Source organism: Phacochoerus africanus, chromosome 15 (assembly GCF_016906955.1).
Source record: "Phacochoerus africanus isolate WHEZ1 chromosome 15, ROS_Pafr_v1, whole genome shotgun sequence".
Lineage (NCBI taxonomy): Eukaryota > Metazoa > Chordata > Mammalia > Artiodactyla > Suidae > Phacochoerus > Phacochoerus africanus.
Window position 1 is genome coordinate 108,595,992 of NC_062558.1, and position 16,743 is coordinate 108,612,734.

The 16,743-nt window shown below is 40.1% G+C and overlaps 1 protein-coding gene across 19 annotated transcripts in view; it reads left to right on the forward strand.

The window, feature by feature from the left end:
• Positions 1–2,512: 2,512 nt before the first annotated feature.
• The window catches only part of LCOR (ligand dependent nuclear receptor corepressor), a 139,863-nt gene continuing 125,632 nt past the window's right edge, over positions 2,513–16,743 (forward strand). For 3 of the 19 annotated variants that reach the window (XR_007132373.1, XM_047761928.1, XM_047761930.1), the window contains exons 1-2: positions 2,514–2,660; positions 3,674–4,100. Coding sequence is in view for 13 of the 19 variants with exons in the window: in XM_047761928.1 (XP_047617884.1) it covers positions 3,866–4,100 (235 nt within the window). In the remaining 6 variants the exon portion in view is untranslated. Of the gene's footprint in view, positions 2,661–3,051; positions 3,374–3,673; positions 4,101–16,743 lie in introns of those variants that run through there. The other 16 variants (XM_047761913.1, XM_047761922.1, XM_047761916.1 and 13 more) reach the window with 14 other exon arrangements.

A 16,743-nucleotide genomic window follows, 5' to 3' on the forward strand; every position in this document is an offset into this window, starting at 1 on the left:
GGATCCAATGTTGCCATGAGCTGCAGTGTAGTTCACAAATGCAGCTCGGATCTGGTGTTGCTGTAGCTGTGGTATATAGGCTGGCGGCTGTAGCTCCAATTCGACCCCTAGCCTGAGAACTTCCATATGCCATGGTTGTGGCCCTAAAAAGACCAAATAAATAAATAAAATAAAATATGGTACAAGTAAACCTATCTACAAAACAGAAACAGACTCACAGTCATAGAGAACAGACTTGTGGTTACCAAAGGAGAAAGGTGGAAGGGATAAATTAGGAGTTTGGGATTAACATACATACACCATTATACATAAAATAGATAAACAACAAAGACCTACCAAATGGCACAGGGAACTATATTCAACATCTTTAAAAAAGAAAAAAAATTAGAGAATATATATCTCATGTTAAAGTTGATCTTTGAAGTGTCTAGGATCCTCTTAATCTATATGTCTGAGACAAAGAGATTGTTTTGAGGCAATAATACCCTTGGTTTTGATGATTTTTAAAATTTTTATTTATTATTATAATTATTATTTGCTTTTTAGGCTGCCTTCACAGCATATGGAGATTCCCAGGCTAGGGGTCAAATAGGAGCTATAGCTGCCGGCCTACGCCACAGCCACAGCAATGCCGGATCCTTAACCCAATGAGTGAGGCCAGGGATCGAATCTGCTACCTCGTGGTTCCTAGTAGGATTTGTTTCTGCTGCGCCACATCGGGAACTCCGGTTTGATGATTTTTTTAAACAACTTAGGTGGGATAATTGGAAAATACACTCATTGTTAACTCATTTTAGAGCTGTATGTTGTTCATTTATTTCAAACTTTATGAAACATACTTCCAAAAACCATAGACTTGGTTAAAAGCCACAAAAGACTCAAACGCACCACCTAGCGGTGAAGAAAGTTTCAGGTTGGCGACATCTCGCCATCCTACGTGCAGGATGGCTGTCCATAGCAATCTTTTATCTTGTTTTTGTTCTATCCCCTCACCACTCAGGATAGTTTCATGTACAAAGAAATTCAATACTTCCTGACTTAATAGCTTGTTCATGTTTATTTGACATACTCTTAAGCCAATGAAATATTGTGGACTTATGAGAATGGAAACATGACTGCTTTTAAGATTTAGGGGGCTAAAGGTGCCTTTCTATCCATACCTCTCAAATCCCTCCTACCCAAGAGACCCACCCAATCCATCTCCTTATGGATGGACAGGCGATTCCACAAGTACCTGGTTCAGAGAACCAAGGCCACAGCCTTTGAAAGGACAAAGATCAATACACCAATGGGATCCTTGATGTCAACTATTTCTAATGACTTTGTATTACCTACTATAGTAATTAAAATTAAGCCTTCAAATTTAAATTTAAATATCTAAAAGCAGGAATACACCATCCTTAATTTTAAACCCCAAAGGTGCGGAAGAGATCAGAATCCTAGGGCACTGGGCCTACTGGTGAAGAGGGATCTCTACCGGTTTTTCTTTTGGTTTTGCATTCTGCCTCCGCTCCCACCCCATCTCAACCAAACCCGCTGCATGTTCCCTTTCTCTTTTAGTTTCACCTTTTCCCTCTCTTTTCTCTTTTTCTCCCAAATAAGTCAAATAATTAAGATCAGGATCATGTTTAAACGGAAGTTAGTGCCCTGCGCAGGGTGATTTGATAATTCCAGGTTTTCAACTGAAAAATCCCCTTTGTCATCGGAAATATTTCTCTTCGAGTCCTTTCCTGAAATATTAAGCCACTTTGCAACACTCCGCTTTAATTATCATTAATTAAGTACTTCTTTGAAATATCATTCGCACTTTAGCACAATTTTCTTAAACCCCTTTCCACACACACAGGAGGGGTTCTAAATATGCCGACTTTAGAATTTTGCCTTGCTAGTAGAAATCTAGTTTTTCACATTTAAAACGTTTGATTTTTTTTTTTTTTTGAAACTAGGTTCCCGAATGCCGACTGCCTTTCAGTGACTTAATAAAATGTATCTTTCTCACCTTGAAAAACTTTAGGGCTCAGTGCTTCTACTGGCATCCAGGCATTTATTCTTATTCTGCTTCTTAAACAGGCTCCTGGGAGGAGCAGTTTCGACCCAGAAGTTCAGAGAAGCAGTTACCACAGAACTTGCAACAGTTGGTATCGGGCGAAAGGCAGGCTAGAAGTGATAAATGAGGCTGGTTTAAGAAACAAAAAGCCCCGGGAAGGGAAAGAAGGGACCGCCGTGGCCTTGGGGGACAGCGCGGCGGCGGCGCCGGGCCGGCGGGGCCAAGCTCCGGCCGTGGGAGGGCTCCTTCCTGGGCGACCAGAGGCGGCGGCCGCGGCTCAGCACCGCGGGGACCGCAAGCTAAGCGAGGAGCGCCGCGCCGTGTGTGGTGCAGGCGCGCGCCCAGGATGCCCCCCGGGCCACGCCGGGGCCACGGCGAGGTGAGACCGGCTCTGCCCCCGCACCGCCCCCGGCGGGAGGCGCGTCGCCCAGGCCGCGGGTGCGTGCGCGGCCCCGGGCGACGCGGCTGGGCGTGCGCGGGGCCGCGGCGGAGGCAGGGCCGGGCGGGCGGCAGAAGATGGCGAGGGTGTGTAGGCGGCAGCAATGCTCCGTTGAGAGACGCGGCTTTCGGCAAGAACTGGACTCGTGGCGCCACAAGCTCATTCACTGTGTAGGTGAGACCCTTCCCCGGCCGCTTCCGGACCTCGGGCTGCCCCGCCGCCGGCCGCCCCGGACGAAGGAGGGAGCCGGGACAGCAATTGCCGCTCCGGCCCGCCCGCCCTCTTTGGCTTGGGCGTCCCCCTCCCCCACCCCCCGGAGCGCGGGCGCGCGCGACCTCCGGGCGGGCTTTCCCCACTCGGGCCCGAGCGCGCGCGCCGGCCCCTCCTCTTTGCGCGCCCTCCCCGGGGAGGGCTCTTGGGCGGGAGCGCGTGCCCCTCCCCTCCCTTCTCTCTGCCCTCCCTCTCTGCCCGGCGGCCCAGCGCCGCCGCTGGCTTTTTGTGGAGACTCGTCCCGCAGCGTTGCCGCTTGACCGGGGACGCCGCTGACCGTCCCGTGGTGCCCGGGGCGGGGGCGGGGGCGCGTGCTGGGCCGCAGCTTGGTCCCCTCCTCCGCTGCGGCCGGCGCCTTCCGCGTCCCGCGCTGCCCCTCCCCCCACGCACGGCGGCAGCGCGCGCCCCTCGCCTCGCGTGCACGGGCGGCGGGCGCTCGGGCGTGTGCGAGGCGTGAGGTGGAGATGGGGGCGGAGGGAGCCGGAGCTGTCACAGGCCCCGGGTCCGCCTGACCGAGCCAAGTGGGGTGTCATGGCCGCGGGGGGCAGCGGCTGCACTTCCTCTGCGGGCGGCGGCGGCGGCAGCGGCCGGGGAGTTAATCCTCGACGCTCGGGTCGGTGTGTGTGTATTTGTGTTCCGTGTGTGCACGGCGGGAGGAAGGGGGGGGTGGGACCGGTCCGACCGGGAAGCCGGAGCTGGGGTCGCTCTTGTGCTCTTCTGGGGGATTTTCCGGAGCCGTCGCCGCACGGAGAGCCTCGTCCGCCCCGCCCCCCCCTCGCCTCCCGGACCTCGGGGCGCCTCGAGTGGCTTTTTCCCCCGCGGGCAGGAGGGCGTGTGGACCGGGGCGCTCCGGGAGGGGCCGGGCGGCCGAGCAGCGCCTCTCACACTATGTGTTTTGTCTGTTTTTCTCTCCCAAGGTCCCGTTTCCCTCTGTGCGGCGGCCGGCGGGACCATAAGGGCTTAACTCATATATTTAACCCCCCTCCAAAAAGTAAGTGGCCCGTTTGGTATCTCCGCTCCGCCCGCCGCCCCCTAGCCCCAGTCCGTCCTGTGTCTGACTCTCCTGTCTCCAGCATTGTTATTTCCCCATCTTTGCTTCGGTGCTACTGATGTGTGGGGAAATGCTCGCTCGTCGTCCTCCGTCTCCCACGCCCAGTCCTCGGGGAGGTCCAGAATTCCCACCCCCCACCCCACCGTGGGGAATAATCTTGGTCTTACCAACAGAATCTAGGAGATTCTATCCGTTCGCTTGGGCCCCTCATCCCCTCCTTCCCGACAGGGTTTCGTTGGAAGGAATTATGCAAATCCTGCTTTCTGGTGTCCATTCAGCGGCAATTTCATGCGGTGAGAAGTTCTCTTTGTTGTGCGAGGGGGAGAACAGACACTGATTTAATAGACATATCTGTTGGGGGGAAGGGTGGAGGGGGTGTGGAGAAGCTCACTTTGGAAGAATTACAGCACTTGGTTGGCTCAGTGTCTTTGTGTTTGAGCTTTCTGGCTTGACAGGAGGGTATGCCCTTTCCAGTGTCCCACAAGGGATGTTTTCTGTAATAGATTAAAAAACAAAACTGAAACTTTAAACAAGTGAAAAATAAGGTAACGTTTAGTTTGAGAATGTAAGCCTTTCCATTTCTGCGGGGTCTTCATTATGAAAATGTCTGAATTTTGTTAAGAATTTGGATTGTAATTATCAAAATTAATATAGGCAACAATGCTTTAAGGTATCTGATATCATTTTAGTTGTCCAAAGGTTAAAAGTACATTTTAAAAGATACACTTGTGTAAATAATAAAGGCTGGAGTCCATTTTTTGCTATAATTTGTCTTGTGGATATATTTTAAAATTACCCTCCTGCCAATCCAAGCTTAGCTCTGCCCTCCAGGAACCAGCCTTTTGGTTATTAGTTATCATTTGCTCTATCTTTGCTTGTTTTATTCTTTGAAACCCATCATACGTTTGCTGAAATGTTACATAAGCATTTGCACTTTTTGAATTATGTACTTACTATTTGTAGCCATCATATAAGAGACTTTATAAAGGCATGTAGAAGGTTTTGAGAAGCATGAGATTAATGAGTTTTCAGATTTGTGAATTAATATAAAATCCTAAAATTATTTTGAGGAATTTTTAGTTCTTGTATTTGTTTCATTTTTTTAATGATTTTTTTCCCCCCAGTGGGGCTTTTTAGTTTTTAAAAGATTTTGAAATTGACAGCTATAACTCTATAAATTTCTAAGTTACTATTGCTTTAGTTTAGGTGGTTATATTCTAATTTTGTTTGCTTTGAATCCTTTCCTTCTGCGTCACGCCTCCTTTTTAATCAGTCAGTGTTTAGTGTTAGTAGTGAGTTACTGCTGCTTGACAAGGTGTTTTGGGTTTTTTTTTTTTTCCGCCTCCTTTTTAATCAGTCAGTGTTTAATGTTAGTAGTGAGTTACTGCTGCTTGACAAGGTGTTTTGGGGTTTTTTTTTTTTTTTTAAACTAATAAAATTCCTCTGTAAATATCGGAGTCGAGTGTCAATTTTTAGATTCTTTTTTTTGAAGGATTTTAATTTGGTGATCAGTTTTCTAAAAACATGCTTTTAACTGCAAATTTCCACTTTCGAGGTAGTAAAGTTAAAGACATTATTTACAGTTCAGACTGAAGATCAGTATTTTAATCTGAGGTAGTATACACTTGATAGTCTCCTGACTAAAATCAGTTGGGTCTCGTGTTTTCTTTTTTATGGTATGTAATTTTGCTCTTTGAGAGTTCTAAGTAAATCATTTGTAGCATTAACTTTCTATATAGAAGATCCTTATTTATGTACACTCCAAAAGGCAACTGTTTGTCACTAGCAGATGTAATAATTCCTCTTTTATTTTAATGGGTTTTGTTCTGAACAATTAACCTTCTATTTGATTCTCTTGACTGATTATCTTGACTTTAGGGTAATTTGGTTTCTAAATGTATTTAATTTATAGCAGGCTTTGGATTAAAAGTGAATCTCACTCATTTCCAAAATCTAATTCTCCCTTCTCTTTCTCCCTTTTTTTTGTTTTTTTTTTTTTTTGGAGTGGGGTGAGAGTCAGGACTGTGGAAGTGTTGGTGTTTCTATTACTAGGTTTTCATTGAATTGAAGTTAGCAGGTTGAGACAATGATTATGATCAAGGTGGATATTTGGTAACCAGGTGATTATTGAGGTGTCCTCTGGGGCCAGGATCATCTTCCATTCCAGGAAGATCGAGGTTCTCTGCTGCCTAATATGATGTAACTTACTGCTTGACTGCTCCTCATCTTTGCTATATTCTCAGAAAGCTCTTCCCAACTTAGGGAAAGTTGTGATGATTTCACCTTAGCTCTAGCTTGGCTGAAAAAGAATAGTAGGATGTGTCTCTGACTTAGAGTTATTTAAAATTGCCCTAATTCCCTCAAATGTGCTTATAGTTGGAACAGTTCTAGGAAGCATTTCAATAATGCCTTAATTTTTTTAGCTTCATGGGGTTATGCAGGCAGGATGGCATGGAATTTCTTGCAAAGTAAGAATTAGGCCGCTTCTGAATACCTGCCTCCTCACTTAGTTACTTGTATAGGTGCTGTTTTAGGAGCAAAAGGCGGTTAGGTCTAAGTATATACTTTATTTAAATATTTATTAAGCATCTGCCTTGTATCAGCACTATGGGCAAACAAAGGTATTGGGGAAGCTCCCCTACCCTTCAGGAACTTTTCGTCCTTAGAGAAAATATGGTATATTCAGTACAAAGCAGAATGTGCCATATGATGGTGCAAATGCTGGGGGTGTTTAGAAGTGAGAGAAATCAGCTAAGTTGAGGTGATGAAGGAAGGCTTCATGAAGATGGGTGCTGGATTTTTGCTTTATGTTGATAAATAGAAAAGGCATTCCTGTCATGTGAAACAAGTAAGCAAAAGTGCAAAAAGACAAGAACGAGTTGTCTATTTAAACTGCAGTCCCTGATTCTTGTAGAGGATGTATATTTGATAGGTTTGCAGAGATAGATTGTTGGATTTTTAAATGCAGTTAAAAAGTACAGACTCTTTGTTAAGCAACTTGGGCTTTGCAAAACACATCTCTCCTTAGCTCAGGGGAGGAATGGTTCCTTCATGTCGCTTAAAGCTTCCCGTTGTAAAACTCTACAATAACGACATAGGTTGTTTTTTAAATCACCTTGGCAGAGACAGTATTGTTACCACAATAGTGTCTCTTCCAAGTAAGCTCGTTTGGAGGATGTGGGTTATTCATTGCTCAGAACTTGTTTTCGGAATTGCCTAAAATCAGTGGCATATTCATTTTTTGAGTACCCTTAATGTTGGCACATTTTCATCCTTAGAGGTTGGAGTTGGCATTTAGAAACAGTTAAGTATTTTCTACAGCAAATAAAGGTATATATAAAATAATGAGATTTATTTTCTTTCTTGCTTTGAAAATTAGCTCTGAAAGCTCATCAAAGGGGCTTGATTTGTTTTGATGTGCCCCTGAACAACTTCTTGATTCTTGTTTCATTTATGTCTACCCATCTGCTGAATGGCATCTGGATATTAGGTAGATGTGAATAAACAAAGCCTGTTAGTTTTTGTAGTTTCAAGTTCAAGACTTTGCATCACTAACCTCCAAATGATCTTTACTCTGTTTGCAAATATTTAAAACAATCTTTTTACTCTTTCTTACACTTACCCATGGCTTTTGGGATAATTCCATTGTGAACTACTAGCTAACTTTATTGACAGTTTCTTGTATGCAAGGAGTATCCCAAGTCCAGTGGTCCATACCCTGAGTTTTTTTTTTTTTTTTTAGTTGAGATATAATTTACATACCATAAAACTCAGTTTGATTGTATACAATTCAGTGGTTTTTAGTTTATTTACAAGGTTGTGCAAACATCACTAATTCTTGAACACTTTTATGCTCATAAAAGAAGCCCTGTCCTCATTTCTTATTCCTCTTATGACCCAGTCCTTGGCAACCCCTAATCTACTTTCTATTTCTGTGGCTCTGCCTATGCTGGATAATTCATATAAATGTAATATTATGATGTGTGGTCTTTTGTGCCTGGCTTCGTAGTGGTTTTCAGGCTTCATCCATGTAGTAGCGTGTATCAGCACTTTATTGTATTTTATGGCTAAATAATACTGCATTGTATGGACATGCTGCATTTTGCATACTCATTTATCAGTTGTCGAGATGGTTGAGTTTACACTTTTTCCTATTATGGATAAGCTGCTGTGAACATTAGCAGCATTATTTGTGTGGCCGTTTATTTTCACTTCTTTTGGGCATTTACTTAAGAGTGAACTTGCTGGGTCATATAGTAACTGTTTTAAGTTTGAGGAACTGCCAAACTGTTTTCCAAAGTGACTGCAGTATTTTACATTCCTACCAGCAGTGTCTGAGGATTTCATTTTCTCCACACCCTTGTCAACACTTGTTACTGTCTTTCAGGTTATTGGCATCCTAGTGGGTAGGTATGAAGTAGTATCTCATTGTGGTTTCAATTTGCATTTCCCTAATGACCACTGGTGTTACACATCTTTTCCTGTGCTTGTTTTGGCCATTTGTATATCTTCAGAGAAATGTCTGTTCAGATCCCTAGCCCATTTTTAAGTTATTTGTCTTTTTATTGTTGAGTTGTAGGATACTGAGTTGTTAAGATTCTGGATATTAGACCATATCAATATGTGATTGGCAAAGATTTTTTTTCCTCATCATACCCTCAATTTGAGAATAATTACAGATCAGAAGATATCTGCAGCATACCTTGCGAAGGGAATAGTGGATATAGTAATGGAGTGATCAGAATGAACCAGAATTATCTCAGTAAAGTCTTCCTTAAACATCCTTTTCTATGAATTATTAAAATTGTTATTTGATGAAGAGTTTTATAATAACACAGATATGCTTTGCATGTACTGTCCAAATCTGAGTTCTTTATTGTGGTGAGGGTTCATATTTCAAGTTCACATAATGTGGTAAAACATTTTATTCAAATCTCTTCTATCCTGGAGTTTTGGATAGTATGTGACAAAGGTTTGGGTGAAGGTGTCTTTTCTCTATATGGACAGTTGGTCTGAATCTGCTCTGTTTCTAGTGTTCTTGGTGTTAATCATCTTGTATCTGCATAGCACGTTTTATTTTTTTTTAGGAAACTTGCAAATTATTTTATTGTTTTTATTGTAGAAATGTAGAAAGATAAAGATGGGTATTTAAAAACAGTTGGTCAGTTTGGAAACACCAAGTAATAAAACTTTTTTAAAGTAATAAGGGGATTTCTCTCAGCATAAATGCTTCCTTCTTATCCACAGAAATAATTTTATATTTTAACGAAACACAGAATTGAACTTTTCCAAAAGCAGACTTTTTAATTTGCTCCAATTGCTGTATGAAACTACGTAGTAGTTTTCTACTTCTGTTAATGATATACACATCACGATTGACTTTTGGGATTAGAAGTTATGAACACCAGTATTATTTTCCATGAGAATTATTATTATTGTAAAAACTGTTGTATGATGAGCATTTTCATCCTCATTGGTAATACTAGGTAGTCTGTAATTGTCATTCATTCTTATGATTAGGTTATTTTTCATAAAATCTGAACTATATTAGCATCATTATTAAATGATTATTGTGTACTTTTCTCTTATTCACTTCTTAGAGATTTCCAGAGGGTAAAGCCATGTATATTCTCCCTCTCCTAAACTCCCAATATAAAGGGAAGAAAAAACTAATTTTTAAAGAATCTACAGGTAGTATCTTGCTTGGTAAAAGAAAATCCCATATGTGAAAAGGTGAATTTACTACAAAAAAGATATTTCATGTTAAAACAAAATTCATCTCTGATTTAATATAAGAAACATGCTCCATTTGTACATTTATTTTTTTTTCTTTATTATTTTTTTCCTTTTTAGGGCCACACCTGTGGCATATGGAAGTTCCCAGGCTAGAGGTTGAATCTGAGATGGACCTGAGGTCTACACGACAGCCACAGCACCGCCAGATCCGAGCCGTCTTCTACATGCACTGCAGGTCATGGGAATGCCAGATCCCTTTATCCCACTGAGTTAGGCCAGGGATCCAGCCTGCATCATGGATACTAGTTGGGTTTTTAACCTGCCGAGCCACAACAGGAACTCCTCTATTGATACATTTATTATTATTGGTTTAGACAGGTTTCAGAAATAGATGTACCATGTGTGTAGAGGAAGGAATCGTTGAATTTGTAAAATTGAGACACGGTTATGTTCAGTTTGATGCTCTTTTGTTTTTCACGTAATTCTTTTAATTATTCCATAGCATGGGTTTTATTTGTGGGCTTTTACCTGAATGCTTCCCTTCCAATTAATATAGCCATATTTTCTAGGTCATTTGTAGGTAATTTCCTCTATACCTACCCATAGGAATATTCTGCTGTTCTCCTTTACCTGCCTTTCCATCTTTTAGATACATGATTTATCCAAGGTAGAAGGGATGCTAGAGCTTGTTTTCTTGTCCAACCATGTTAATTAAAGGGAAAAGGGATTTTTTAAAAAATCTCTCATTTTGGAAAACTTCAAGTATACATAGAAGTGGAAAGAATAGCATAGTAAACAGCCAGCCATGTCAATTAATGGCCATTGTTCATTCCCACTAGCTTATTTTGAAGCAAATCCCAGACGTCATATTTAGTATTGAATCTTTCTTTAACTTTCTTGTAGATCATCTCCTTCTTCCCACCTTGCATCTCATCAAGTGGTTCATAAATTTAAAGAAATAAGATAGTATCTAAATATGGAAAAGACAAGTTTTTATTTTATTAATGTTACTTAAGAGCTACCATATGTTGAGAATTCACTATGTGCCAGACAAGCACCCTTTGATTTTTTTTGTTTGTTTTTTTGACTGCACCCACAGCATATGGAAGTTCCTGGGCCAGGGATCAAACCCAGCACTGCAGCAGCAACCTGAGCCACTGCAGTGACAACACCAGATCCTTAATCTGGTGTGCCACAGGGGAACTCCCTGCCTTTTGATGTTACTATCTGTTTTTCAGGCGGAGAAACAGATTTGGAAAGATTAGGGATTTCATTTATGGTCACTCAGCTAAAGAGTGGTAGGTGTAGGGTGGGGTCAAAAGCCTGTGCTATAAAGCATTTAAAGCATGCTCCCTCCTTTTAGATTTTCCTATTTATTTCTACCAAGTTGCCCTCTTTTTCTTTGTTTCTAACCACTGATGGCTTACTCAGTTTATATTACATTTAAGGAATTCTGATTTTTTAACTTATAGTCTTACCATAAATGGTAATACAATTCTTTGAATTCCCTAGAATACCTTGCCCCTTCTCATCATGGTTATGATCCAGTTTGTCTTTCCTTTTTTCTTCTCAAATTTTTAGTTTTGTGAGAGCTAAGTAGGTTTGAGTTGAATGCTTCCACTGGCTTAGTTTTCCTTTATATATTGCTAGACTGGCCTTGCTTTACCATTGGCTGAGATGAGCCTAGGCCTGGAAGAGGAAAGATAGTGAAGGATAGGCAAATAATTCTGTACCTTCAGCCTGGTGAGCCTTCCACTTGGACCAGCCTGATTCATGGGTACTTTGAAGTTTTTAACAAATGCCTTATAGTAACATTGTGTAGGTGCCTGGCCTTTTCTTTTATTCATATTCTTCCCAGAGATCTCAGGTGTGAATGGAGGGATAAACAGGGCAAAGTAGATTAAGATCAAGATGCAGAATTTCTGGATTTTAGCCAAGTGCGATTTTGCTTCCTTCCTTCCTCTTTCTTGTCTTTTTAGGGTTGCACCTGTGGCATATGGAAGTTCCCAGGCTAGGGGTCGTATTGGAGCTGTAGCTGCCGGCCTTTGCGACAGCCACAGCAACACAGGGTCTGAGCCACATCTGCAACCTACACCACAACTCATGGCAATGCTGGATCCTTAACCCACTGAACAGGGCCAGGGATCAAACCCACGTCCTCATGGATGCTAGTCAGGTTTGTTACTGCTGAGCCATAATGGGAACTCCTGGTTCTAAGTTTCTGTGACTTAGATTTGGCGCTTGGCAGTAAATCTTTCAAAATGTGTCATGGAAAGGGAAATTGCTGAATAGTGTATAATTGCTAAAAAGGGGAAGGATGAATTTGTCAAATTTAGAAAAGGATACACTATTTTGGGAATTCAAGCATCACTGGTCTTAGACTAATGCTTCATCACTTGGTACAGGAAGATGTGATCATTGGGAGAAATTCCCATCAAAGTAAAATGGGAAGCTGCTTTCTTTCATTAAGAGTAAAAAGTGAGAGAAACATAAATGATCATGAATATGTGTCTTTGTGGAAATGCAGCTTTTTCATTGCATGATTAGTTGTATAAATACTAATCTTGTCATATGTGTTAGGTTATATGAATTTTCATTCGGCTAGTAAGGAAGCTAACAATGTTTATCTTGTATAAAAGGGCATTGATTTAACTGATAACAATAAAATGATAATCACGAATGGGCTAAGAATCCCAATCTTCGGAAATAGTCATTGAAAAAAAATCTTTAAGCTGGTCATTTTTCTGTGTTTAATATAATTAATACAGCTTTAAAATTATTTTTAAATAAAATCATTTAAATGATTTAATATATCTCCTATGTTCAGTGATCAGTATTGTGTTTATTGTTTACCTAATGAAACCTAACAATTGTATTTAGCAGTATTTTTATGATGCTTAATATTTTAGATACATTGTATAGATCTGATTTTTGTTCTAGAAAGTGCATCAGGATAAAAATAATAAAATAACATGGATTAATTTACAACAATTTTTTGAGAGGTACTGGAATTTTGCTATTATTGACTTGTTAAAAGAAAAAACAGGTATGATTAAAGTGATCAAGCTATTTTTCATATGACACTTATATAACCAGTAGTTATTTGTGTATACATATACTTTTCTATGTATTGGTTTTTACTATGGTGTATTTATACCATAGGAAAATTTTATACTATGGTGTAATGTTGAAATATATAGACATTTACAAAGAGTCACATCCACATAAGTTTCTTGATAACTGTCTTAGGACCCATGTCTTATGGCTATCAGTGTACAGTCTTATCTGAAAGATAATGTTCCCTTGGGTCCCTTTCTCCTTAGGCAAAAACTTCTGTTTAATTTTATATTACATATCCAAATCCAAGATTGTTAAATTTTATTGGTGAAAAGCAAGGGTAAATTCATAAATAGGGTAAAAATAAAGAACAGAAATGAGATTTTAATTTTCCACAGTGGGCGAGAAGACTTTAGGCAGGAATTATCAGAAGCTATAAAGCTGTGTGGGACTTACTAATTTTTCTAAAAAATAAGTAGGTGACAGTTCAACCCGAATGAGTTGTTTTGATCAAGACTGTTAAACTATTAAGAAGATTGAATTATCCACAGATGTTAATCTTTTAAAAGCAAGAGAATACAAATTCATGGATGAGAGTATTCTAATTACTTGGTAAAAAATAAGCTGACATTGTAGCAGAGATAAGGAACCAGAGATATTGAGGACCCAGACAGTTTTGCCTTTTTTTCCTTTTTCTGAGGACTTAAAGTTTATTTTGGAAAAAAATGGAAGTTTTGTTCTTGTTAAATGATTAATAAATACTTATGTATTACCCACAGATACTACTTTATAGAAACTTTTTTTTTTTTTCTTTTTAGGGCTGCAGCTGTGGCATTATGGAAGTCCCCAGGCTGGGGGTCCACTCGGAGCTGCAGCTGCCAGCCTACACTACAGCCACAGCAGATTCAGGCCTCACCTGCAAACTATACTGCAGCTTGTGGCAGCCCTGGATCCTTAACCCACTGAGCAAGGCTAGGGATTGAACCCACATCCTCATGGACATTAGTTGGGTTCTTAACCCACTGAGCCACAACGGGAACTCCTGTTTCTTAAATCTATGACAATGTTTAAGTAAAATACCTTTAGCAATTGCTGTACCTGAGTCAGCCTGTCCATGACTTTTTTTTTTTTTTTTGCTCTTTATGGCCTCACCCTTGGTATATGGAGGTTCCCAGACTAGGGGTTGAATTGTAGCTACAGCTGCTGGCCTACACCAGAGCCCCAACAATGCCCGACCTGAGCCGCACCTGCAGCCTGCACAGCTCACTGCAACGCTGGATCCCAACCCACTCAGTGAGGCCAGGGATTAAACCCACATCCTCATGGATACTAGTTGGATTTTGTTTCTACTGCGCCATAATGGGAACTCCCAGCCTATCTATTTCTGTCATATATTTTCTAGCAAGTAATCCAAAAGAAATCAACTGATTGGAGGAACATGAGTTATCCAGTTAAAAGTAGAAAAGAAGATAAAGAATAAAAGCTATGTTAAAAAAACACAGTCTGTTGCCAAATCATGTTGTTGCTAAAGTCTGGTTTCTGTGAATAAAGAACAGAAGTATAAGCAGTGATAGTAATGATATAGTTGCCATTATATAACTGGGTTATGAAATAAGCACACGTTAAAACTTGATGCTGAAAGGATGCTTGCTCCCAAATGACAGAATATGCAGGATCGTCACATGATTGGTACAATAATGTGGCCTGAGATTCTACGAAGAATATTCTTTTAGGAATGAGTAACTTGCTTTTGTGTGATACAGCTTTTCATTCATCTTTGCTCCCTATTCTGTGTATCTCCATTTTTTTCTTTATATACATTTTCTTTTTGTGCATGTAACATAAATCAAATGAGAAGTAAACTGAATTAATTAAAAAATAAATATGTGTGTGTTTTAGTCTGGGGAAACAGAAGCCCATGGAGATAAGACTGACTTTAGATAGAAGTAGGAAAATGGTACTCGTAGTTAAGAGAATGAAATTGACTAGACACATCAGTGATGAAACATATTCCGTGAACTTTTTTTTTTTTTTAGTGACTATTTTTGGCTCTATCTGCATCACTGTTAAGTCCATAAAACCATTTTGATACAATGCAAATAGTTGTCTCTCTTCTGGCTTTTGTCTATTTGTGAATTTTTGAAAACTTAAGGGGTGCAGCCTTACTTGAAGTTAAGCATTAGTTCTTCCATTTTTAAAAATAATTTATTATTTTATTTATTTTTTTGCTTTTTAAGTTTGCATCCTCTGTATATGGAAATTCCCAGGCTAGGAGTCGAATCGGAGCTACAGCTGCAGACCTGCCCCACAGCCACAGCAATGTGGGATCTGAGCCTCATCTGGGACCCACACCACACAGCTCATGGCAACACCAGATCCCTGACTCACTGAGCAAAGCCAGAGATCAAAGCTGCATCCTCCCAGATACGGGTTGGATTCATTTCTGCCGTGCCACAATGAGAACTTGAATTGGATGAAAGATTCTTTCAAGTTCTGTAGTGCTTTAGAATTTTCAAGCTGCACATATGTTTTCTTATAACCCCATAATAACCTTTTTCTTTCCCTACTCCTGTATTGCCCCTTCCCTCTCACCACTGATAATCACCTAGTTTGTTCTCTGTACTTATGAGTCTGCTTCTTTTTTGTTTTATTCACTGTTTTGTTGTATTTTTAAGATCCCACATATAAGTGATATTATAATGGTATTTTCTTTCTCAGACTTATTTCACTTGACATAATGCCCTCCAAGTCCATCGATACTGCTGCAGATGGCAAAATTTCTTTCTTTTTTATGGCTGAGTAGTATTCTGTTGTAGATAAAATATGCCACATCATCTTTATCCATTTATCTGTTGGTAGACGTTTTTATTATTTACACCAGATTTTATGAAGAATATTGGAACTTATAGAGAAAACACATTAATTTACAAAAATAACTTTAGACATGAATTTAAATGCTTTTCAGATATTCATATGCCTAGCTAACCCTTTAAAGGTTGTATCTTAATAGGATGGAAGAGGTGGTTAGAAGTACTCTGCATTCAGAAGTTTAATTCTTCTCATCAGTTCTTCAACTGTTAACCACATTCAGAGGCCCATTTTGGCAACTGTTGCATATTTAAACAATAGTAAAAGGTGGCTTTGAGTCAGCAGACATGTGTATAAATTTTATCTTCACACTTTACCAGCTATGGGATGTAGAGAGAACTAATTTCAGTGTATTCTTATAGTAAATACTGTAGGAGGATTGTGAGAATTGAGACAATGGCAGATAAAATAACTTCTACTTAATAAATAACACTTAAAAAAATCTGTTGAAGCTGATCCATAGGATTTGCTCTTTGGATATATTCCTAAAATAATACAATTTAGTTTCTTTAAAATGTTTTTGAAATATGGAACAATGATAGTTCTCTTTGGAATTTAAGTTGCACTGTGTTTGGTCTGTCCAAAACTTTTTTATGTATTTGCAACTTCTCTGGAATGGTTTGGGTGATGACATTTATAAATTATTAATTTTATTGTATTTATTGGTATATTCTACAGGATAGAGTAGCAAAAAATGCTCAGTTTTTTTGTTTTCCAACTAAGAGAACTACTGCATGTTTTTTCTTTTTTCTTTTTCTTTTTTTGCTTTTTTTTAGGGCTGCACCCTTGGCATATGGAAGTTCCCAGATTAGGGATCGAATCGGAGCTATAGCCACTGGCCTATGCCACAGTTCACAGCATTGCCAGATCCATGACCCACTGAGCAAGGCCGGGGATCAAACCTGCATCCTCATAGATACTAGTCAGATTCGTTTCTGCTGAGCCACGACAGAAACTCCCTGCATGTTCTTTCTTAAGTAAAAAAGAGTAGTTTTTGTTTTGTTTTAGGTACAAAATATTTTCATCTTAGACAGTGGAGTGAAGAAAACTTCAAGGTGGCACTGGGTTCTGGTATTAACTGTGACTACAACTGTATGATTTTTAGCAAAGACATCACTTAATATCTCTGCATTTTGGTTTCCTCATCTGTAAAGTGAAAAGATCTTAAAGAGCCTTCTACGTGCAGTATTTTGAGAAAAATTATTGTGTTGATTTTCACTGTTGAATAGTTTGGGGACAGTCGACATGCAGTCCATTGGGAAATAGAATATTCAT